This window comes from Aulonocara sp. 'chitande type north' Nkhata Bay, linkage group LG14, assembly GCF_057382095.1.
Source record: "Aulonocara sp. 'chitande type north' Nkhata Bay isolate Kocher_YH1m ecotype deep benthic linkage group LG14, A_spYH_male_GT1.1, whole genome shotgun sequence".
Taxonomy (NCBI): domain Eukaryota; kingdom Metazoa; phylum Chordata; class Actinopteri; order Cichliformes; family Cichlidae; genus Aulonocara; species Aulonocara sp. 'chitande type north' Nkhata Bay.
The window spans coordinates 25,999,026-26,023,718 of NC_141357.1; the positions used below are offsets into that span (position 1 = coordinate 25,999,026).

The 24,693-nt window shown below is 40.6% G+C and overlaps 4 protein-coding genes across 4 annotated transcripts; 3 read left to right on the top strand and 1 right to left on the bottom strand.

The window, feature by feature from the left end:
- Positions 1–4,504: 4,504 nt before the first annotated feature.
- On the top strand, positions 4,505–8,833 carry LOC147314707 (extracellular calcium-sensing receptor-like). Its single transcript, XM_086261800.1, has 6 exons — positions 4,505–4,764; positions 4,872–5,169; positions 5,249–6,043; positions 6,229–6,456; positions 7,318–7,441; positions 7,929–8,833. The coding sequence occupies exons 1-6, from the start codon at positions 4,532–4,534 to the stop codon at positions 8,831–8,833; spliced, it is 2,583 nt and encodes an 860-aa protein (XP_086117926.1). The 5' UTR covers positions 4,505–4,531.
- A 1,849-nt stretch (positions 8,834–10,682) lies between these two features.
- Positions 10,683–14,285, top strand: LOC147314708 (extracellular calcium-sensing receptor-like). Its single transcript, XM_086260211.1, has 6 exons — positions 10,683–10,873; positions 10,982–11,279; positions 11,423–12,217; positions 12,389–12,616; positions 12,786–12,909; positions 13,372–14,285. The coding sequence occupies exons 1-6, from the start codon at positions 10,740–10,742 to the stop codon at positions 14,283–14,285; spliced, it is 2,493 nt and encodes an 830-aa protein (XP_086116337.1). The 5' UTR covers positions 10,683–10,739.
- Positions 14,286–15,018: 733 nt separating this feature from the next.
- On the top strand, positions 15,019–18,018 carry LOC147314709 (extracellular calcium-sensing receptor-like). The gene is made up of 5 exons (XM_086260212.1): positions 15,019–15,267; positions 15,455–16,267; positions 16,348–16,575; positions 16,696–16,819; positions 17,099–18,018. Exons 1-5 carry the CDS (start codon positions 15,019–15,021, stop codon positions 18,016–18,018), a joined length of 2,334 nt encoding a protein of 777 aa, XP_086116338.1.
- Positions 18,019–20,887: 2,869 nt separating this feature from the next.
- LOC147314710 (uncharacterized) lies at positions 20,888–24,206 on the bottom strand. Its single transcript, XM_086260213.1, has 2 exons — positions 22,487–24,206; positions 20,888–22,053 (listed from the first exon to the last, which is right to left on the bottom strand). Exons 1-2 carry the CDS (start codon positions 24,204–24,206, stop codon positions 20,888–20,890), a joined length of 2,886 nt encoding a protein of 961 aa, XP_086116339.1.
- Between the last annotated feature and the right edge of the window lie 487 nt (positions 24,207–24,693).

Sequence of the window (24,693 nt, forward strand, 5' to 3'; positions counted from 1 at the left end):
ATATGTTGTACACAAAGATGGTTTCAAGTACATATTTAAACAAATGCCAGCAATAAAAAGTTCTTTTTTAATATGAGGGTATTAAGATTATTCACATCTACCTAAATGTATTAAACATAAAATTATGAGTATTGGTACCTTCACCAAGCAGCTGTCTGTGTGAAGCACTTGCTGCAGGGTTGCGCCATGAATGTATTCAGCTGCCAACAAAAAGCAGGACTCAGTGCGGGCAACTGCCATGAGTCTGACGATGTTGGGGTTAGACAGTCTCCTAATAAAACAGAAACATGTCCGAATAAAAAAAACAAAATAGAGGCATATTATGTTACAGCTTGAGGAAGAATCGATTTTGACAATGAAAAAAAAAAAGTGTGTCAAAGTTCTTACAGTGAAACATTTATCTCATGATGAATGTCGCTGTCCTCCATCCCTTGTTGGCCACACATGATCCTTTTAACAGCTGCTGGAGTACCATGAAAAGAACCTCTATTTTCTTTGCAGTTAAAAAAATTAACTTGCAAACATTACCAAAAAATTTAATAAAGTGTTGGATTACCATTTTCAAGGTCTTTTTTAAGCTGCTCGTAAGCTTTCAGCTTGTCCATTTGCTGAAATGTATACAAAACAATTACTGAACAGTTTAAATTTGAATCACGTTTCACCACTGTCGCTAGCTAGAATGAATTAGCCAGACAAAAATAGTACTGATTTGGTTTCGTACAAAACTGGCTTTCCGTCTCTGATATGTAACTTTCACAACATAACTGCAACTTAATATAACACAACTGTGGCAAAAATATGAACAAAAGGGAGAAAAAGTTAAACTTACCTTGTGTCGTTAGGAGCCTGAACCACGGTAAAACTCCGGTGAGGTCAATGACCTTACGCTCTCCCACGGTCACACGTTGATGACGTATTTGGAAATCAATTCGGGTGGGACATGACAACAGCGCCACCTGCAGGAAGATTTTCTCTCTGGTACCTTGTGTTCTGACACCTGACAACTTTTTTTCTGACACCTGACAACTTTTTTTCTGACACCTGACAACTTTTTTTCTGACACCTGACAATTTTTTTTCTGACACCTGACAACTTTTTTTCTGACACCTGACAAATTTTTTTCTGACGCCTGACAATTTTTTTTCTGACACCTGACAATTTTTTTTCTGATACCTGACTTTTTTTTTTTTTGACAACTGACACCTGACAATTTTTTTTCTGATACCTGACAATTTTTTTTTTGACAACTGACACCTGTCAATTTTTTTTCTGATACCTGACAATTTTTTTTTTGACAACTGACACCTGACAATTTTTTGTCTGATACCTGATGATGTCCTAAAATGTACACCGTACTGATGTCATCACCACAGTCAACTACATCAAAACACGACCTGTGAAAGCCCAGATTTTTTCGGCACTGTGTGAAGAAATGGGCTCCGACCACACAGCCGTTTTGTATCACAGCAAGTCCCGATGGCTGTCACGTGGGAAGATGCTATCCAGGGTCTTTGAACTGCGAGATGAGATCCGCATCTTTTTGAAGGAAGAGGGCAGTGATCTTACCAACAAATTTAACTGTAACAACTTTCTCATGAAACTGGCATACCTCAGTGACATGTTCCTGAAACTCAATGAACTAAATTTGCAGATGCAGGGCACAAACACTCACCTCCCACATCTGACAGATAAAGTCACATCATTTGTCAGAAAACTTGAAATGTGGAAGCAGCGAGTGAAAGATGGAAACGTGGACTCGTTTGAGAATTTGAAATCATTCATTGAAGACAACAAGCTGCAGAATACAGTGATCCCATGCATAAAAGAACACATGTCTGCCCTTCAGAGACATTTCCAGAGATATTTCCTGGTGCAAGATTCCAAAGAATGACTGGATCCGTGACCCCTTCAGTGCAACACCCCCTGCTGACACACATCTGAGGAGGAACAGTTCATTGATCTTACCTCTGATTCAATTAAGAGGCTGCAGTTTAATTCAAAGACCCTGGCTGCATTTTGGATTGGAGTGGACAAAGAGAGCCCTGGCAATACTTCTTCCTTTTGCCACATCCTACTTATGCGAGGTAGGCTTTTCTGCTGTGGCTTCAATCAAGACGAAGTACAGATCAAAGCTGGACATTGAAAATGAACTCAGAGTGGCTGTCTCAAAACTGCAACCCAGGTTTGAGAAGATCTGCAGCAACAGGCAGGCTCACACCAGTCACTGAAAAGATGTGAGGATCAAATGTGGGGTTTTTTACAACAAACCTTTAATTTTTTTTAATTTTTCCTCTCAGGAAGTTGTTCATGTTTGTAAACCCATTTTGCACAGAGAGGCATTTAAAAAAATATGAGGCAATTTTGAATATTCTTGCACAGGAAAAGATACGAATACTGGATTTCAGGAAAGCAAACTGATTTTGTTAGGAATTGATGGTTTATTTCCTGAGTCAGTCGATTTAGACCTCCATTAGCATTCCTTTGAATTTATTACAAAGAAGTACAAAACTGTCCTTTCTTTCATTTCATTTTGTATTTTCAAACTCCTGAAGGCATTCTTAGATATGTAATTTAACCTCTTAAGTCCCGAACTCTTCCATGGCATGCATTTCTAATTTCTCTTTGATATTTGGGCTGATTGGGACCCGATGAATGTAAAACCAAGATTCACCAGAGGGACCATCTCTAGTGGAAAGTTACTGAGACACTGTTGTTTAGACTAGAATGAGAGAGCTTCTGTAATAAACCTGTTAGGGGCACACCACCATTTTGAGATCCACGGCAACGTGTCATGCACAACAGACACTAATGTTTTTGTCACTTTTTATGGAATCAAATTCAAAATAAGGTCGGTACTTCCACGCTTTAAACGCTGTACGCTCATACTCTCTCCCGCACTTGATATATTATCCATTGTTGATCTGCACACAGCTTTTGTCACAAACATCGCACTCGCTTATGTCACTGTCATGAGACATTCTCGCAAAAAAATCACGGTTTTAGTAACGTAGTAACGCAGTAACGTAGTAACGCAGTAACGCAGCGTGCTTACGGGAAAGTAACGGTAATCTAATTACCGTTTTTGCAACAGCAATCCCTTACTATACTCGTTACTTGAAAAAAAGTAATCGGATTACAGTAACGCGTCACAAGTAATGCGTTACTGCCCATCTCTGCTCAGGCCACTCCTACACCAACCCTATTCAGACTAAGTGTCTTGTTTGCATTACCTCTGAGCAATTTGCAACCATTTTGTTCTCCAATGTGTGCCTTTTTCTTGTATATATTTCTCTTATTTTGTATATATCCCTCTTGGTTGTATTTATTGATTGTATATATTTCTCCTGTCTAATATTTATATTTTAATCTGGCACAGTTGGTGTGGAGCACCTACAATTTAATTGTAGGTGTTGAAATAAGCAACTAAGTACATACAAAATATAATCATGAATGAAACCCAAAAAACTATGAGGAAAAGACCAAAGAACATAAACATAAAGAAACCAACAGAGAAATATCCCCAAAAAGGTTAAAAAAAAAATACAAAACTCCAAGACAGTATGAGTGCAATGAAATTCCAATAACTCCACGTTTACTTTCATTTCGACGTTTGCAAATATATTTTATCATTTTCATTGGAAATTTGAAATGTAAAATAACCCAGTGCAATTTAATATTTGTGTTTTAACCTCCTATGACCTGGCGTCCACATATGCGGACATCACATTTTGGGTTGTCTAGACCAAAATACTAAGTTTAGCTCCACAAGGGCCTGATATCCACTTACGAGGACATTATACTGCCTCTGTTTTATCAAAATTTAAAACAAATGTCTTCATATGTGGCTCTCATTTTTCTTAGAAACAAAAATCGGGTAAAAAAAAAAAATCTGGTGAATCTTGGTTTTACATTCATCGGGTCCCAATCAGCCCAAATATCAAAGAGAAATTAGAAATGCATGCCATGGAAGAGTTCGGGACTTAGGAGGTTAAATTACATATGTAAGAATGCCTTCAGGAGTTTGAAAATACAAAATGAAATGAAAGAAAGGACAGTTTTGTACTTCTTTGTAATAAATTCAAAGGAATGCTAATGGAGGTCTAAATCGACTGACTCAGGAAATAAACCATCAATTCCTAACAAAATCAGTTTGCTTTCCTGAAATCCAGTATTCGTATCTTTTCATACATTAACCTTCATTTGGCTTTCACCGTTTTCTACTGTTACAAATCTATGTTTAAATACATGTTTAAAAACAAATGTCCAAGACAACATGATGTTTCAGTGAGATAAACTATGTATATATTTTAGAGGTTTGCAAAGCAGGCTACAAATGAAAACCCTTTTTTGTTTGCTTTTTTTCATTTGGGTATGTCTCTCTTCTTGCTCCACCTATAGGTTGACAGAAATGAGTCATCACTACTCCATTATTTCTCATGTTACTCCAAAAATGCATAAATACCAGTTTAAGATTCAAATGTATCTAAAGGCACATGTGATGCAATCCAGTGTTTTATTTCTCACTGACAGCATGACATCAACGCATAGCTGGCCACAGCAGGGTTGGGCAATTTTACAAGTGTTATTGGTGGTGTCTTTCTCTCAGGCTGATGAACAAGTATGCAGGCAAATGGGGGATCCTGAAAACCCCCAACTATCTCAGGATGGTAATATGGTATTAGGGGGGATCTTCTCATTTTACAGCAGTTGGAAAGACAGAATGGACACCTACTTGCATAAACCACTGCCACTGCAATGTACCAGGTATGTGAAATACTGAGTATTAAGATAATCGTATATGCTTTTGTCATTCCACTGTTTCTGGTTTAAAGATAATTTGGTTTTAATTCCATATTTCAAATTGAATCAAGTTTGAGTTTCAGAGGCTTCCAGTTTGCTCAGGCTATGCTTTTTGCCATTGAGGAGATTAATAATAGTACAGACCTACTGCCAGGAGTCTCTCTAGGCTACAAAATCTATGATGAATGTGGCTCCATTGCAAGAAGTGTAAAAGTTGCATTGGCATTGACTACCGATAATACAGTTGTTGCTGCACTATCCAAGACGGCATGTACCAGACCTTCACAAGTGCAGGCCATAATTGGAGAGACATCTTCCTCTCCTTGCATGGCAATAGCTACTGTCCTTGGACCATTTTATATACCAATGGTGGGTGAGATAGCTAATAATAAATATTTGTGGCAAAAAATGCAAGTGTGAATGTTCTACTTAGGACTTTTTCTTTTAGATCAGCCACTTTGCCACATGTGCTTGTCTCAGTGACAAAACCAAGTACCCATCCTTCCTCAGAACAATACCCAGTGACTACTACCAGAGCAGAGCCCTGGCCCATTTGGTCAAGTATTTTGGATGGACTTGGGTTGGAGCTATTAGAAATAATGATGATTATGGAAATAATGGCATGGCTACATTCACAGAAACTGCACAGCAGCTGGGCATCTGTCTGGAGTATTCTGTATCTTTTTTCAGGACAGATCCATCAGACAAAATACAAGAGATAATTGACATTGTCAAAACTTCAACTTCCAAGGTGATTGTTGCCTTTATGTCACACATGGATATGGATGTGCTAATACATGTATTATCCCAGCATAATTTGACTGAATACCAGTGGGTAGGTAGCGAGGGCTGGATAGTTGATTCTCAAATAGCTGCAATGGATATACATCACATACTGGATGGTGCCATAGGCCTTTCTATTCCAAAAGCACATATCAGCGGCCTGAGAGAGTTCATGCTGGATGTGAAGCCACTCAATTCATCTAATAATGGACTGTTTACTGAGTTCTGGGAGGCATTATTTAACTGTAAATTTAGGCAGTCAGCATCATCAGCAAACATTCAAAGAGAGTGTACTGGAGATGAAGACCTGACAGGAGTACAAAACAGCTACACTGATATGTCTCTCATGCCTGTCTTTAACAACGTCTATAAAGGAGTGTATACTGTGGCCCATGCACTTCACAATATCCTCAAATGTAATAAAACATGTAACAAAGCTGTTCCGCTAGACCCATTCACGGTGAGCTTTTTAATAACTTAAAGTATAGTTTTAACATTACACAATAACAATCAATAAAAAAAAAATGTTTTTATATATATTTTTAAAGTACATTAAATTGATATTTTTTGTTCTTTTGCCAGTTACATCTCATCTTTTTGCCAAATTACTGATGGGTAATTAAATAAATTAATGCCTTTTTATAGATTTTACAGCACATAAAAAACATTTACTTCAAAACAAAAGAAGGAGAGGAGGTTTACTTTGATGAGAATGGAGATCCAGCAGCAAAATATGAAATTATAAACTGGCAGCCAAGAGAAAATGGCGTTGTGGAATTTGTAACAGTTGGTCTTTATGATGCATCTTTAGCTCCAGAAAAACAGCTGCATCTGCAAAACAAGTCTTTAATTTGGGCAAGAAACTCAAAGCAGGTAAGGTGTCAGTGTAACTAATTTTAATAATCAGTAATTCCATTTTAATAAAATAATTTGGCACAAGGCTTTTAAACTGTAAATATCAACACTTCACCGAGTTCTTTCGATTCCTCAGAGGCATCCAATGGAAGACAAAACACTGCTCAGTAGACCATTTAACACTTTATTACTTCTAGATGGGAGATGCGTCCTGCATGACACGTTGCCGTGGATCTCAAAATGGTGGTGTGCCCCTAACAGGTTTATTACAGAAGCTCTCTTATTCTAGTCTAAACAACAGTGTCTCAGTAACTTTCCACTAGAGATGGTCCCCTCTTATCTACATTTTGCCAGGCAAGCGTGAGCGAGTCTACAGCTTTCTACTCCCCAAGGACACATGGTCTAATGCCTTTATTTTTCAGGGCTGTGTCCACTTAATACTATACTATATAACTTCATAACCCTTATTAATAAAAAGTATGGCATTATTGAGGCACTGCAAATTATTTAATCACAGCAAAACCTATATGAGCTTTAATGTTCCATAATTCATCAAAATTAACAATTTATGGTTGCAAGGGCAATATTATACATACAGTTGTTGCTGCACTATCCATGACGGCATGGGTCATCTTTTCTTCTTCTTCCTTTTTGTTTTTTGTTTTCTTCCCTTCACCTGGAGGAGACCGTCACACCCGCCCACACCAGGACCTCGTGAAAAACCTCAAATATTTCCTCCCCCGTGATTCGACCCAAACTTCTGACGCTCGGCGTTTTTCGGTGCTGAACTTAAAAAAACAAAAAACAAAAAACAAAAAAAAAACAAATTAAGAAAAAAAAAAAATAATTTTTTTTCTCATAATGCTTCTGTTCATGCAGGTTCCTGTGTCAGTTTGCAGTGAAAAATGTCCTCCAGGAACACGTAAAGTTCTCCAGAAAGGAAGGCCTGTTTGTTGCTATGACTGTATAAGATGTGCAGAAGGAGAGATCAGCAACATTACAGGTTTACTATAATATTTAATGTAATCTTTTGCATTTTTGTTACTAGCTTTGCCACAAAACATAAATGTCATGGTTTGACATTTGGCCATGTTAAATCTTTGTTTTTCTTCTTGATTAAATATAAGTAATTAAATTAAAAGTATATGCAACCAGACATAACCTTAATAATTTGCATATCGATAGAAATTTTAATCAACATTAATGTCCTGACATAATGCTTTCAAGAACATTCGTCATGTGCTCAATGGTATTCTTATGAGTTTATTTAATAGTTAACCAAACTAAATTATGACTGAATCATAGTACTGTTGAATGATCATGTAGTTGTCATACTGTTGTGATATCTTTGTGGCACTGTCCATCAATTATCTGTTATTCAGGTCGAGCTATAAATATATATATATATATATATATATATATATATATATATATATATATATATATATATATATATATATATATATAAATTTCATTTTATTTTTTGGCAGATTCTGTCACCTGTGTGAGATGTCTCCCTGAATATTGGTCAAATGAGAGAAGAGATGCTTGTATAAAGAAGGAAGCAGTGTATCTATCATATGAAGAAATTATGGGAGCACTGCTCACTGCAGCATCTGTATTTGGAACATGCACAACTGCTGGTGTGGCGCAAATTTTCTTCAAACACAGAAAAACTCCTATTGTCAGGGCAAACAACTCTGAACTGAGCTTCCTGCTGCTCTTCTCCTTAATTCTGTGCTTCCTGTGTTCTCTGACCTTCATTGGTCAGCCCTCTGAATGGTCCTGCATGCTCCGACATGTAGCATTTGGCATCACCTTTGTCCTCTGTATCTCTTGTGTTTTGGGAAAAACAATACTTGTTTTAATGGCCTTCAGAGCTACACGTCCAGATAGCAATATGAAATTGTTTGGACACACACAACAAAGGCTGTGTGTTTTGGGATTCACTCTTATACAAGTTGTCATTTGTATCATTTGGTTAACAAGTTCTCCTCCATTTCCATTTAAGAATTTTAAGGAATTCAAAGATAAAATCATCTTAGAGTGTGCTCTGGGATCAGCTGTAGGGTACTGGGCTGTGCTTGGATATATAGGAATCTTGGCCATTTTATGTTTCATTTTTGCTTTTCTGGCTCGGAAACTACCCGATAATTTCAACGAAGCCAAGTTTATTACTTTTAGCATGCTGATATTCTGTGCAGTATGGATTACATTTATCCCAGCATATGTCAGCTCCCCTGGGAAGTTTAGTGTTGCTGTAGAAATATTTGCTATACTTGCTTCCAGTTTTGGACTGCTATTTTGCATTTTCATTCCAAAATGTTATATAATTTTACTGAAACCAGAGAAGAATACAAAGAAGAACATGATGGGAAAGAAGGCACCCCATTAATTTGAAATTTGTTGTGTTTCATTTTGGTAATACTATATAAACAGCACAATTGCGCTACAGTTGCCTTGGGGGATATTGCAAAATAATGAGTCATATGATAATTTTTCTGGCCGTTGATATTTACATGTGCATAAGTCATAATGGCAATGTGTACTGATTTCAGCAAACTGGGAAATAATTATTGGGCTTGATTGCTCAGTATGTATCATCAAAGGCCTGCCTAAACCAGTTACTTGAGTATGAACACACAGCACATAAGAAGAGAGCCTATAGGAAACAGCTGATATTCATGGTCAGATGCAGACAGAGTGGGATTAAACCCAAAAGCCTACAAATGAAATCATCTGCTAGGGCCACCAAGCAAGAAAAATCCCACAAAACAATGGCACACTCCAGTGTTTAGTTCCTAAGGTCCAAACTAAGCAATTTTGTGTGAGAGGATGGGTGTGAATTAGACATTAAAGACAGTAGACAAATTCTGGCTAAACAAATAACACAAAACAGAAGAGGTTCTTCATCAAGCCAGGACTGTGCAGTCTACTTTAGCCTATTTGCCAGTAGTCACTCTTTTAATGATGAAGATGTGTATATCCTAGAGATGAATTTGAGTGAGGAGTTAAGGAGTTAATTTATGTAAAACGGAAATATCCATCTCTGAACCAAGGAGAAGGCCTAATATTAAATCTTTCACTGTTTTACAATGCTGTGATTGCAGCCATTCCCAACCCTATGGTAGCTATGAATAAGGGACATTACTTATCACCAATCATGAAACTGATCATGTGGATCATTGTTATGTGATGGTGTTAATTGTCATGTAAATGTACTGTTCATAAAGTTGGGGAACTAGCAAGCAATGGGGACTGGGGGAGTCAGGATGAGAGTCAGGATGAGTGTTGAAATGTTTCTCCCAATTATAACATTGCGTAAAGATGAACAGAATCACCTTTCTGGGATTTTTCATAAAAATTATCCCAACTCAGGACCTTCAAAGACTCTTGAGGCAAATTTGTGATTTGTTGAGTGGCTTAAAAAAAATATGACCCCATCTTGATTTTTCTTTTTTTACATATTCTTCACACCTCTGGGTTTAAAAAAATATATAAAATGTAAACAATGATTTCATTTATTAAGGTAAAAAAGAACCCAAACCTACGTGACCTTACATGAAAAACTAATCCCCCCTCCAAAAACACTTTATCTCATGTAAATGTTGTAATTAAAGTCATGATTTGGGGCTTGTGTGAGTTGCAATAAATATCAGATTTCAAAATGAGCCAGAAGTTCAAAATTTTAGAACGAATGCTTTAGATTTTTTTTTGAAAATTGACTGTATGACTATGGTGAAATTTTACTGACTCTAATCTTAATTTCCATTATGGTTAAGTAAATTTAACAGTTAACGTTTTAATATTTGATTGAAAATATATTTTCTGATATTAATTGTATGTCTATAATCTAAAAAATCTATGTAAAAAATAAAATTTCACTGTTCAATTTCTGATTGTTGTCAATTATAAACTAACCTTGTATATAATAGTGAATATACTAAAATTTCCCCAGGAGTTGGTGAAATAAAAAAATAAAAAGGAAGGACAAAGCAAAGCAGATTAGATAAGAAAAACGTACTATTTTTTTCATTTGGGTATGTCTCTCTTCTTCCTCCACCTATAGGTTGACAGAAATGAGTCATCACTACTCCATTATTTCTCATGTTACTCCAAAAATGCATAAATACCAGTTTAAGATTCAAATGTATCTAAAGGCACATGTGATGCAATCCAGTGTTTTATTTCTCACTGACAGCATGACATCAACGCATAGCTGGCCACAGCAGGGTTGGGCAATTTTACAAGTGTTATTGGTGGTGTCTTTCTCTCAGGCTGATGAACAAGTATGCAGGCAAATGGGGGATCCTGAAAACCCCCAACTATCTCAGGATGGTAATATTATATTAGGGGGGATCTTCTCATTTCACAGCAGTTGGAAAGACAGAATGGACACCTACTTGCATAAACCACTGCCACTGCAATGTACCAGGTATGTGAAATACTGAGTATTGAGATAATACATACTTGCTTTTGTAATACCACTGTTTCTGGTTTAAAGATAATTTGGTTTTAATTCCATATTTCAAATTGAATCAAGTTTGAGTTTCAGAGGCTTCCAGTTTGCTCAGGCTATGCTTTTTGCCATTGAGGAGATTAATAATAGTACAGACCTACTGCCAGGAGTCTCTCTAGGCTACAAAATCTATGATGCTTGTGGCTCCATGGCAAGAAGTGTAAAAGTTGCACTGACGCTGACCAATGGTAATGAAATTGTTGCTGGGCAATCTGAAAGACCATGTACCAGACCTTCACAAGTGCAGGCCATAATTGGAGAGACATCTTCCTCCCCTTGCATGGCAATAGCTACTGTCCTTGGGCCATTTTATATATCAATGGTAGGTAGAATAGCTAATAAAAATATTTGCAACCATGCACATTCAACTGTCAATGTTTGACTTTTTTTTCTACTTAATTTCTTCACCGTTTGTGGCAAAAAATGCAAGTGTGAATGTTATATTTTGGACTTTTTCTCTATTAGATCAGCCACTTTGCCACATGTGCTTGTCTCAGTGACAAAACCAAGTACCCATCCTTCCTCAGAACAATACCCAGTGACTACTACCAGAGCAGAGCCCTGGCCCATTTGGTCAAGCATTTTGGATGGACTTGGGTTGGAGCTATTCGAACCAATGATGATTATGGAAATAATGGCATGGCTACATTCACAGAAACTGCACAGCAGCTGGGCATCTGTCTGGAGTATTCTGTATCTTTTTTCAGGACAGATCCAGCAGACAAAATACAAAAGATAATTGACATTATAAAGGCTTCAACCTCCAAGGTGATTGTTGCCTTTCTGTCACACATGGATATGGATGTGCTAATGTATGGGATGTCCCAGCACAATTTGACTGAATACCAGTGGGTAGGTAGTGAGGGATGGATAGTTGATTCTGAAATAGCAGCACTGGATATACATCACATACTGAATGGTGCCATAGGCCTTTCCATTCCAAAAGCACATGTCAGTGGCCTGAGAGAGTTCATGCTTAATCTGAAGCCACTCAATTCATCTAATAATGAATTGTTTATTGAGTTCTGGGAGGCATTATTTAACTGTAGGTTTAGGCAGTCAATATCATCATCAGACATTCAGAGAGAGTGTACTGGACATGAAGATGTGACTGGAGTTCAAAACAGCTACACTGACATGTCTCTCATGCCTATCTTTAACAATGTCTACAAAGGAGTGTATGCAGTGGCACATGCACTTCACAACATCCTCAGCTGTAATAAAACATGTAACAAAACTGTGCAGCTAGACCCATTCACGGTGAGCTTTTTAATAATTTCAATTATAAGTTATCACATTACACAATAACAATCACTGATAAAAAAAAAATGTTTTCACAGTTTGAAAAAATAATTAATTATCCATGTCCTATAGCCAGTTAGTTTGCAAAGTTTTTCTCAGGTAATTAAATAAATTAATGTTGTTTTATAGATTTTACAGCACATAAAAAACATTTACTTCAAAACAAAGGAAGGAGAGGAGGTTTACTTTAATGAGAATGGAGACCCAGCCGCAAAATATGAAATTATAAACTGGCAGCCAAGAGAAAATGGTATTGTGGAGTTTGTCACAGTTGGTCTTTATGATATATCATTAGCTGCAGAAAAACAGCTATATCTGCAAAACAAGTCTTTAATTTGGGCAAGAAACTCAAAGCAGGTAAGGTATCAGTCTAATTAATTACAATAATTACAAATTCAATTTTAACAAAATAGTTTGGCACAGGAGATATAAACATCTATTGGCTCTAGTATTAAATACATTTCATTAACATGGCTGTAAGGGCAATATTATACATGTTTTTCTCATAATGCCTTTGTTCGTGCAGGTTCCTGTGTCAGTTTGTAGTGAGAAATGTCCTCCAGGAACACGCAAGGTTCTCCAGAAAGGAAGGCCTGTTTGCTGCTATGACTGTATAAGATGTGCAGAAGGTGATATCAGCAACATTACAGGTTATGTTACAAGTGTTATATTCAGTGTACACTTTTGTATTTCTTTTGCTCACTGTGCCTCAAAACAAAGATTTTATCATTGCTTGGTTATGTTAAGTTCTTGCTTTACTGTTTGGGTTTTACTTTCAGGACTATCTGTCATGTAAGACTGGAACTGTTTTGAATTTATTTAATAATTAAGCAAAGTTATTGTATGGTGCCTATGTCTAGAGAAGTAGAGGTGTACACTGGAGAGATGAGGAATGAAAGCCAGTGGAAGCGAGTAAATGAAAGAGGGATGGGTGTAAAAATGAAAATTCAAGGAGTAGAGATAGTGAAGGCAGATGAATTGAAATACCTGGGATCAACTTTCCAAAGCAAAAGACGGTGCAGAAGAGAGGTGAAGAAGAGTGAAGAGCCTGTATGCAGTGGTTGGAGATGAGTGTCGGGGTGATTTGTAATATGTTGATATTTTTTTGGCAGATTCTGTCACCTGTGTGAGATGTCTCCCTGAATATTGGTCAAATGAGAGAAGAGATGCGTGTATAAAGAAGGAAGCAGTGTTTCTATCATATGAAGAAATTATGGGAGCACTGCTCACTGCAGCATCTGTATTTGGAACATGCACAACTGCTGGTGTGGTGTTAATTTTCTTCAAACACAGAAAAACTCCTATTGTGAGAGCAAACAACTCTGAATTGAGCTTCCTGCTGCTCTTCTCCTTAACTCTGTGCTTCCTGTGTTCTCTGACCTTCATCGGTCAGCCCTCTGAATGGTCCTGCATGCTACGGCACACAGCGTTTGGCATCACCTTTGTCCTCTGTATCTCTTGTGTTTTGGGAAAAACAATAGTGGTTTTAATGGCCTTCAGAGCTAAACTTCCTGGTAGTAATATGATGAAATGGTTTGGGCAGACACAACAAAGGCTCTGTGTTCTTGTATTCACTCTTGTACAAGTTATCATATGCATTGTCTGGTTAACAATTTGTCCTCCGTTTCCATTTAAGAATTTTAAAACATTTAAGGACAAAATTATTTTAGAATGTGCTCTTGGCTCAGCTGTAGGGTATTGGGCTGTTCTTGGCTACATTGGACTTTTGTCTGTCTTATGTTTCATTTTTGCTTTTCTGGCTCGGAAACTACCCGATAATTTCAATGAAGCCAAGTTCATTACTTTCAGCATGCTGATTTTCTGTGCAGTATGGATTACATTTATCCCGGCATATGTCAGCTCTCCAGGAAAGTTCAGTGTTGCTGTAGAAGTATTTGCTATACTTGCTTCCAGTTTTGGTCTACTGATTTGCATTTTCATGCCCAAATGTTATATCATCTTACTGAAACCAGAAAAGAATACTAAGAAGAACATGATGGGGAAGAAGGCAACCCATTTATTTTGAAAAATGAAAACAATGTTTTCTTTGTATTTGTAACATTTCTACATAATTGTTAACCAAACTGAATAGATGGTTCTCTGAAGTTACTGAAATACCTGTCCAGTCATAGCATGAATGCAGTATATCGTTGAAAACAACTGTGATTAGATCATATAAATATATTAGCCTTATATTGTATGCCATATGAATTATACAATATACTATAATGTTAATAAAACTGTGATCAAAACATCTTTTGCCTAAGGTGTGCATATGTCTCTAGAGGCTACATTGAGCCATGACAACTTAAAAAGTGTATAAAGCTCCAGTATGAACTGTAAAGCTGATTGGGGTAATGTTCAGGCAACAGCAGAGATATGGTATTATTGAGACTGCTACTCTTCATTCTATTACTGGAGAAAGGAAATTCTGCATGTCAGCTGCAAGGCTTGGCACAACCACCTGAACTAACCCAGGATGGGGATCTTATTATTGGAGGCATTTTTTCATTTCGCACAGGCCAGGATTCTGTAACTAACACATTCCAGACAATGCCAGAATTTCGAAAATGCAAAAAGTATGTATTATTTATCCTATATCCTACTTTATACGAGAAATGTGTTAAATTTACATTTCATTTGAAATAGTTTATGCTTGTGTGTATTTTGTTCTGCATTGGAACCTTTAACATAAAGTTTTTGTTACTTTTATTAATAATTACAGCTTTAATTTTAGAGAATTTCAATTTGCTCAAACAATGATCTTTGCCATAAATGAAATCAACAAAAATCCCCACATGCTGTCTAATATTAAACTTGGCTATAAGATTTATGATAACTGTGGAACCATGGACATACTGAGAGCAGCACTGACACTGCTGAGTGGGTTAAATAGACAACTCCGTGAGGACACCTGCACTGAGACGGTGCAAGCAATCTTGGGACATTCTGGATCAAGCCCAACTATTGCATTTGCACAGGTTGTTGGAAGGTTTCAGATACCTGTGGTAAGTCAAAGAAAACAAGTCATTGAAGTATAATTTCGCTTTTCATATTGCACTTTTGCACCTCTACAGTTCTCTTGCAAAATTGGAAGAGTAAAATTATAGCTACAGGTAATGCATAAGCCTAAAATGGCAATATTTAATGTTTGCTCTGCCAATGCTATTCAGATATTTGTATATTTCAATGCAGATCAGCCATTTTGCCACCTGTGCCTGTCTGAGCAACAGGAAAGAGTACCCTACCTTTTTCAGAACTATTCCCAGTGACTACTACCAGAGCAGAGCTCTTGCCAAGCTTGTCAAGCACTTTGGATGGTCCTGGGTTGGGGCGTTAGCTGTGGATAATGAATATGGCTTCAATGGCATAGCAGCATTTATCCAAGCTGCAAAAGAATATGGAGTGTGTATTGAGTATTCTGAAGCATTTTCATCATCAGATCCACCAAACAGACTACAGAGAATAATAGAAATCATTAAGCAGTCCACTTCCAAAGTTATTATGGCTTTTATGTCTCACAGAGAAATTAAATTGCTGGCTACTGAGCTGTACACGCATAGCATTACAGGACTCCAGTGGATTGGCAGTGATGCATGGATCACAGATCACTCTCTGACTGACAGTGAGGGACACAAAATCCTGGTGGGCTCATTAGGCTTCACCAGCCCTAAAGCTAAGATCTCAGGGCTAGAGGAGTATCTAAAGCAGCTCTACCCCTCACAGTTCCCCGATAGTCAGTTTGTTAGGGAATTCTGGGAAGAAGTGTTTAACTGCTCTCTCAATAGAACTGTGAACACTCAAAAACAGCCATGTAGTGGCCATGAGAGCTTGCAAAACATTGAATCACAGTTCACTGATGTGTCTGAGCTCAGATTTACTGATAATGTCTACAAGTCAGTTTACGCAGTGGCTCATGCTCTCGACATGCTGATCAAATGTGATAATGATCAACTGTCCTTTTCTAATGAGAGCTGCATTGACCCCAAACACATTAAACCATGGCAAGTGAGTGACTGTCAGTTCATTCTGACAATATGATAAGAGTTGAAATGCTTAATTTAATTTCTATGGAATTTCATTTTTAGGTCTTACAGTATCTTAACACTGTAAATTTTACAACAAAAAAAGGGGAAAGGGTGTATTTTAACAAAAATGGTGACACCCCAGCAAGATATGAACTTGTTAATTTACAGTTTACAATTCGAGGAACAATGGAGGGAAGAACCATTGGCATTTTTGATGCGTCTCTTCCAGAGAGAAATCAATTTGTCATGAACAACATCCCAGTTGTCTGGGGCAATGGGTTGACTGAGGTAACATAGAAACTGAAGTTTGAAATCTTCATATAAATATTAACTTTTATGTTTTTTAAATTCTTATTTAACTATAGAGATAGTACAAAATGAATATGATTGTTTTTATGCCTGTAGGAGGTGCCTGTGTCAGTGTGCAGTGAGATGTGTCTCCCTGGAACACATAAGGTCCTTCAGAAAGGAAAGCCAGTCTGCTGTTATGACTGCATACCCTGCCCAGAAGGAGAGATCAGTAATGTGACAGGTGAATAAATAGCAAAAGAAACAAAGAAAATTAAGCAGCTGGATACTGTATTGGTAAGACTACACACCTTTGGAGTGGGAATTGCAAGTTCAATTCCCACCCACTATCCAGTAAGGGTCCTGGCTAGACCATCCATGCTGGAATGGCGCGGCTATGTCTGTAGTCTGACCGTAGCTCGGACACAAGCATTTCACTACATGTTGTACTCTGTATGATTGTGTATGTGACAAATAAAGGTTGTTTGTTTGATAATTCCCTACTTTATTTTTAATTTTGCAGATTCAATACACTGTGCGAAATGCCCACCAGAGTACTGGTCAAACAAACAACGAGACGCCTGCATCCCCAAAGAAGTAGAATTCCTGGCATATGATGAAATTCTAGGGTTGGTGTTAGTGTTATTTTCATTGCTGGGAGTTTTTCTAACTATGGTTACGACATTAGTCTTCTACTGTCACAGAGAAACCCCAGTAGTAAGGGCAAACAACTCTGAGCTGAGCTTCTTGCTGCTCTTCTCCTTAACTCTGTGTTTCCTGTGCTCTCTGACCTTCATCGGACGGCCAACCAAATTGTCCTGCATGCTGCGACACACAGCATTTGGCATCACCTTTGTCCTCTGCATCTCTTGTGTTCTTGGTAAAACAATAGTAGTTTTAATGGCCTTCAGAGCTACACTTCCAGGGACAAATGTGATGAAATGGTTTGGCCCTCTACAGCAGAGACTCACTGTTCTGGTCTTTACTTTTATACAGGTTTTGATATGCATACTTTGGTTAACAATAAACCCACCTTTTCCTTTTAGGAATTTACTACTGTATAAGGACAGAATCATTTTAGAGTGTGATACAGGCACAGCTGTAGGGTTCTGCGCTGTTCTAGGATATATAGGATTTCTGGCTATATCATGTTTTGCAATTGCATTTTTGGCTCGAAAGCTGCCTGATAATTTTAATGAAGCAAAATTTATAACCTTTAGCATGCTGATATTCTGTGCAGTTTGGATCACATTTATCCCCGCCTATATCAGCTCACCGGGAAAGTTTATTGTGGCTGTAGAAATATTTGCTATTTTGGCTTCCAGCTTTGGACTACTTTTCTGCATTTTTATACCAAAATGTTATATAATCCTGTTTAGGCCAGAACAAAATACTAAGAAACACATAATGGGAAAGACATCAAATTATGATATACAATATTAAGAGTTTAAATTCCAGGGCTGGGTTGACACTACACAATCTTCCTATAATGATTGTTAATGTGAATAAATGTCATATGTTGTGACCAGTCTGGCAAGTGAAAGACAGTAGAGTTACATTTGTGATGATTAGTCCAACCATGATGTTGCGAAATACACATTTTGTATTAAACTTACACTTAATTCTATTTGTTTGTTTTTAATTTATTTCGATCATCTAAACAATATACAAAGTTCATTTAGCAAAGTAAAGAAGAGAAAAAAATGCTATACAAAATAAAGGTAATAGATTTCAATATTGCTTCACCGTTCTGATTCAGTTACATATCAAAAAGGAGCGAGAAAAAGTGCAAACTTATTTAATCCCATCTCCACATTTTATGTGACATAACAAAATATATTGAATAAAGTACCCCTAATTCCCTCAAATATAAATCATGTGCTTCACCTTCACACAACATTGAGTGGTGTACCTCTATCTGAACTTTTGCTGGCATCTGCCTTCTCTTTCCCCATTCCTTGTTTAGGCCCATGTTATACTGCTCATTTAGATTGAACAGTACCTAATTGAAACATTAAGTTTTTTGATGGGCTGGATATCGATTGTTATATGCCTTACTTCACAAATATGTGCATTCATTCAATTCAATTCAATTCAATTTTATTTATATAGCGCCAAATCACAACAAAAGTCGCCTCAAGGCGCTTCATACTTGTTAAACCTTGAAAATAATTTAACTTAAAAATCTAACATAATGCTAATCTAATACTCTCTCTACTAGTAAAACTGATAATGGCTACCCATACTTAGTTCATAAAAAATGTTAATAGGAATTGTTTAAGATTTATGTTGCTATCAACTTTCGAGAACGTTTTTATTAGGAATTGTTTTCGTTAATGGGGTTCAGTAATGACCAAACTTCTATGCTGAAGTTCAAATGAACAATGATGCAATATAAAATAAAAGATTGCACATACAAAAAAAACAACAACAAACAAGAAAAACTGAGGAAGGCAAATAAGTGCACATCTGTTTCAGGCATGACTTTATTACCCAATAGATTTATTCCAATGGGACAGCTGCACCAGAGTCCAATAAAGGAGCCGCATGGGATTAAAAACAGAAACAGATTGCTTCATCCTTTAACACAACAACAAGAGCAACAGGTGGCATATTCCATCAAGCAGAAAATAATAAGGTCTAATTTAGTTAACATCTGTGTCACAACATGTAACTGTTACATGTTTATTAAATTAAGTCTTTGTTTTGATCTCTTGCTCTCTTGCCTCCTTTCTTTCCTCTGTTTGTTTATTTAAGGTATTATTTCAGTGCTACTGAACTGTGCTGTTCCTTGATCCATAAGTAATTTAATTAAATTTTATTTCAAACTCTTTTTCAAGTTTGAAAGTTTTTATTGCATTGTACAATATTAACATAGGTATAATGAAAAAGCTTTTGATTAATAAGAGAGTTCTGTCTTTGTGCTGGGAATAAGTTTGTGTCTTTAAGAGCTTAAATCAAAAGATTTTATAATATTATACCATACATTTTGAATTCACTGACAAATGTACTATAGTCAGTTTGTAGTACAGTACACACACACATACATACAATAGTAACAGCTGCATTTGACATCTTGCAGTGCCTTTACACCAAAAGAATACAAACTAAACAATCTATTTACTAAAAGAGTAAAATAAATGACAGCTTATGCTAATTCCAAAGTTACGAAACGTTATCCAACTGGTAAATATAATAATTGCTGCAAAATATGGGGCAGTGGAATTGTATTTGGCAATTTTCATGGGTATTTTTTTAAGGATAATCTAATACCAACAGGGCCTGTGTGAACAGAGGTTTCTTAGTTACTAAGTTAAAATAAATAAATAAAAATAACTTTTAAACTACAATGATAACCTGTTGCAATCCCATTCAATCAAATTATAAAAATACAAAAGTATTTTCTTGAGTTTCTTGAGTTGATTACATGGGATTGCACAGTAACAAATTTCAGTCCCTCTAAATTCTTTTACCACTTTTCGGTCACAACCCTAGAATGGGCAGTAGTTTCTATATTCCTTTGAAACAAACTCAGTCCCATGATAATTTTACCAAAGGGCCCTCGGAATCTCTTTATTTCTTTATATTTTTGCAGACATTTTTGATCTCCAAAGATGGAGATTTAGCAAGGCATGAACGCATACATTTAACTCACATACGTTCAAGGATCGTGCAGATCATGCATTTTTAACCCTTGTGCGCCCGCCTGTTCTCGGGGCGTGGGTCGTGGTGACCCCCCGAGGTGTGTGTGTGTGTGTGTGTGTGTGTGATGATGATGATGATGAGTGTGTGTGTGTGTGTGTGTGTGTGTGTGTGTGTGTGTGTGTGATGATGATGATGATGATGATCCTGATGATGGTGGTGGTGGCGATGGGGGGTCTTGGTAACCCCCTGGGGGGGATATGTGTGTTTTATGATGATTAGGGTGGGGGTCCTAGCGACCCCCTCGGGCATATGTGATGATGATGATGATGATGATGATGATGATGATGATAGGTTTGGGGTCACTAGGACCCCCCCCGGGGGGGGCATATGTGATGATGATGATGATGATAGGTTTGGGGTCACTAGGACCCCCCCGGGGGGCATATGTGATGATGATGATGATGATGATGATGATGATAGGTTTGGGGTCACTAGGACCCCCCCGGGGGGGCATATGTGATGATGATGATGATGATGATGATGATGATAGGTTTGGGGTCACTAGGACCCCCCCGGGGGGGCATATGTGATGATGATGATGATGATGATAGGGTGGGGTGGGGGGTGGGGGGGTCGCTAGGGGACCACCGTTGGGGCGCTTGTGTTATCACGGCGTCGGTGGCGTCCGGGGAGCTGCGTCGCGGGAAGAAGAAGAAGAAGAAGAAGCGGCGCAGTTGGGACAGTACGTGACGGCGCAGTTTGTACACACGTGCGCTCGGCACTCGCGGCACAGGATCTTGGTCTTGACGTCTTTGCTCCTGGGACACACGCGGCACCTGCGCCTCTTGACCGGAGAGGAGTCGCGTGGCGTAGCGTTGTTAGAGGCTGCCTCGGCGGTAGCGCCTCGGGCCGCGACTCTGCCTCCTCCTCCTCCTCCTCCTCCTCCTCCCGGTCCTCGCGCTAAAGCCGCCCTGGCTTCGAGCATGGGGCGCGCGAGCGCTTTGCCCAGTCGCTCGAGGAAGAGCCGTCGTCTGTTGAGCTTGCCCGGCATCCAGTCGGGGTGAATTTCCCTCCACAGCACGAACGCGTTGTAGGCCGCCACGTCGACCATGTTGTGGAAAAGGGCCACGGGCCACCTGCGGGTCTTTCTCCTGCAGCTGTACGTGCTCACGACCTTGTCCAGGTTGTCCACTCCTCCCTTGGTGCGGTTGTAATGCAGCACCAAGGGCGGTTTCGCGCCGCTTCTGTTGCTGCTGCCGCCGCTGCTGTTGCTGCTGCTGTTGCTGATGCGGCGGCTAGGCCGGGGCTCGGGGCCGGAGCGATGGTGGTAATAACGAGGAGCTGTGGTGAGGAGCAGCACGTTCTTGTTCTTCTTGGCCACGTAGGAGAGGATGATCGTGTCGGGCCCTCCTCCTCCTCCTCCTTCTCGTCCTCCTCTTCCTCCCCCTCGTCCCGCGGAGCCGCCGAGTACCACGGATTCGACGGAGCCCACGGCCCTGCCCTTGACGCAGCGCAGCTCTCTGGGGATCTCGGGTCTGTTCGACCGCAGAGTGCCCAGCACGGTGTGGCCTCTCTCGCGATAGAGCCTATCGGCGAGCTCGCGCGAGGTGAAAAAGTTGTCGCACGTGACGTTGCGTCCCGGAGTCAGTCCCTCGGTGAGGTCCACGACCACTCGAGTGGCCAGGTGCTTTTCGGGAGGGCCGCGCTTGTCGGGCTTGCCGGTGTAGACTTGCATCTTCCACGCGTAGCTGGAACGCGCGTCGCACGCCACCCATATCTTGATCCCGTACCTGGCCGGCTTGCTGGGCATGTACTGTCTGAACGGACACCGTCCTGATGGATGGATGGAGAGAGAGAGAGAGAGAGAGAGAGAGAGAGAGAGAGAGAGATGTGGGAAAGTGTGGGGGGAGATTGGGGCAGAAACGCAAGGAGAAGGCATTCAATTCAATTCAATTTTATTTATATAGCGCCAAATCACAACAAAAGTCGCCTCAAGGCGCTTCATAGATACAAAGACATAAAGAGTCATAGACTTCATAGCTTCATAGCTTCATAGACATAAAGAGTCATAGACTTCATAGCTTCATAGCTTCATAGACATAAAGAGTCATGCGAAAGCAGCACAAACGCGGAACCCAACACGAGTATGCAACAGAGCAGCGAGCTAGCCCGTTTTCGTCATTCCCGCTCCTATTCCTCCTCCCAGTCACACACACACACACACACACACACACACACACACACACACCACATAGTACGTACGTACCTCTGAACGGCACCAGTCTCTCGTCGACGGTGACCTCCGGTCCCGGGCGGTACATGGCGGGCAACCTCGCGCACCACTCGTCCCACACGGCTCTGATGGGGGCCAGTTTGTCGTAGCAGCTATCGCCGCCCTCGCCCTCGCCTTCGCCTCGCCCGGCCCTTCTGGTCTCCCTGTCGTCGAAGCGCAGCGCGCTCGAGTAGGCTCGAAAGGTCTTGAGCGGCATCGTGGCTCTGAACACGGACCTGCCGCTCTCGGCGTCCCACAGGCTCTCGCAGGCCTCTCCCCGGGACCTGTACACGCCGGCGAGCACGAGCAGCCCCAGGTAGGCTCGGAACTCGACGCGGCCCATGGGCTTCCATCCGTCGATGGCGGGCCTGCGCCTGCCCGCTTCCAGGTTGGTCATGGCGATCACCGAGTCCTCTATCTCCGGCGGGAAGTAGGCCATGAACGCGGAGGCCTCGTCTCGCGCCGCCGCCACGGCCTCTTCGGTGGGGCCTCGTCCCGGCGGGTCGAGGTCGTCGTCTTCTTCTTCTAATTCTAATTCTTCTTCTTCTAATTCTTCTTCTTCTTCTTCTTCTTCATAGTCTTTGTCTTCTTCATCGTCATCGTTATAATCATCAGCGAGGACGTCTTCTTCTTCTTCTTCTTCTTCATCATCATTGGCGAGGATGTCTTCTTTTTCTTCTTCTTCTTCTTCATAGTCTTTGTCTTTGTCTTCTTCTTCTTCTTCTTTTTCTTCTTCTTCTTCTTCATCATCATTGGCGAGGATGTCTTCTTTTTCTTCTTCTTCTTCTTCTTCTTCTTCATAGTCTTTGTCTTTGTCTTCTTCTTCTTCTTCTTTTTTTTCTTCTTCTTCTTCTTCTTTTTCTTCTTCTTCATAGTCTTTGTCTTCTTCTTTTTCTTCTTCTTCATCATCATCATCATCATCATCATCATCGGCGAGGACGTCTTCTTCTTCTTCTTCTTCTTCTTCTTCTTCCTCTTCTTCTTCTTCTTCTTCATAGTCTTTGTCTTCTTCGTCATCGTCGTAGTCGTAATCGTCGGCTACATCAGCGTCGCGAGTTTCACCGACAGCGCCGCGGCCGCGATCGCGCCCAGGATCATGAACGCCACCTGCAGCGCGGCCGGCGTCGTCCTCTTGCCAAATCTCCCGAGTCCCCCGCCCCGGTGGGTCGGCGCCTGCCTCTTCTTCCTCTCCCTCTCGGCGGTTCGACTCGCCTTGCGAGCCGCCGTCCTGGCAGAGTTGCGACGCCATTTCGTAACCGCGATCGTCTTCCTCGCAACTACCCACCCCATCGTTTTCGTCCTCCTGATCCTCCGAGTGGCTCTCCTCCTCCTCGTCTGCGAGCGTTCGGGCCGTCGGGTCGTCGTTGTCGTCCCCCTCGGCCTCTTGCTCCTCTTCCTTGCTCTCGTCCTCCTCCAAGTTCTCCTGTAGCTGCTGCTGCTGCTGCTGCTGCTGCTGCCGCTGCTGCCGCTGCTGCCGCCGCTGCTGCCGCTGCTCTTGGTCTTCCTCGACCCCTAGCCCTCGATAGCGAAACGTGGCCGGTCGCAACAACGGAGCCACCGGAGCCGACCACGCAGCGTACGCCAAATGCGATGGCGATGGCGACGGTGATGGTGAGCGGGAGGAGGAGGAGGAGGAGGAGGACACCGCTGGCGATTGCGATCCGCCTGTACCGACCTTAGTGCTCTTTGGCTCCCACGGTCTAGTGCGTGACATTATCTTCTTCTTCTTCTTCTTCTTCTTCTTCGTCTTCTTCTGCTTTCGCCGGGGTGTTTCTCGACCACCTTTTTACAAGACTTTATATCTCTCTCTCTCTCTCTCTCTCTCTCTCTCTCTCTCTCTCTCTCTAATCCCATCCCATCCCATCCCCATCCCATCGGGGGGGGGGGATCTCGCGACCCCAACCTCCTCCCTCCCTCCCTCCCTCGGCGGGGGACCCGCATCCCCCCCCCCCCCCCGAGCCCGCCATCCCATCCCATCCCATCCCATCCCATCCCCATCCCCATCCCATCGGGGGGGATCTCGCGACCCCAACCTCCTCCCTCCCTCCGCGGGGGACCCGTATCCCCCGACCCCGCCATCCCATCCCATCCCCATCCCATCGGGGGGGATCTCGCGACCCCAACCTCCTCCCTCCCTCCGCGGGGGACCCGCATCCCCCGACCCCGCCATCCCATCCCATCCCCATCCCATCGGGGGGGAT

Excerpts from the sequence above, each read along its gene's own strand:
- LOC147314707 (XM_086261800.1), top strand. The coding sequence starts at position 4,532 with ATGACATCAACGCATAGCTGGCCACAGCAGGGTTGGGCAATTTTACAA. Across the intron at positions 4,765-4,871 it reads CTGCCACTGCAATGTACCAG|TTTGAGTTTCAGAGGCTTCC; the intron begins GTATGTGAAATA and ends AATTGAATCAAG. Across the intron at positions 5,170-5,248 it reads GACCATTTTATATACCAATG|ATCAGCCACTTTGCCACATG; the intron begins GTGGGTGAGATA and ends TTTTTCTTTTAG.
- LOC147314710 (XM_086260213.1), bottom strand. The coding sequence starts at position 24,206 with ATGTCACGCACTAGACCGTGGGAGCCAAAGAGCACTAAGGTCGGTACA. Across the intron at positions 22,054-22,486 it reads GAGACTGGTGCCGTTCAGAG|GACGGTGTCCGTTCAGACAG; the intron begins GTACGTACGTAC and ends TCCATCCATCAG.
- LOC147314708 (XM_086260211.1), top strand. The coding sequence starts at position 10,740 with ATGGGGGATCCTGAAAACCCCCAACTATCTCAGGATGGTAATATTATA. Across the intron at positions 12,218-12,388 it reads TGCAGCTAGACCCATTCACG|ATTTTACAGCACATAAAAAA; the intron begins GTGAGCTTTTTA and ends GTTGTTTTATAG. Across the intron at positions 12,617-12,785 it reads GGGCAAGAAACTCAAAGCAG|GTTCCTGTGTCAGTTTGTAG; the intron begins GTAAGGTATCAG and ends TTGTTCGTGCAG.
- LOC147314709 (XM_086260212.1), top strand. The coding sequence starts at position 15,019 with ATGATCTTTGCCATAAATGAAATCAACAAAAATCCCCACATGCTGTCT. Across the intron at positions 15,268-15,454 it reads GAAGGTTTCAGATACCTGTG|ATCAGCCATTTTGCCACCTG; the intron begins GTAAGTCAAAGA and ends ATTTCAATGCAG. Across the intron at positions 16,268-16,347 it reads AACACATTAAACCATGGCAA|GTCTTACAGTATCTTAACAC; the intron begins GTGAGTGACTGT and ends TTTCATTTTTAG.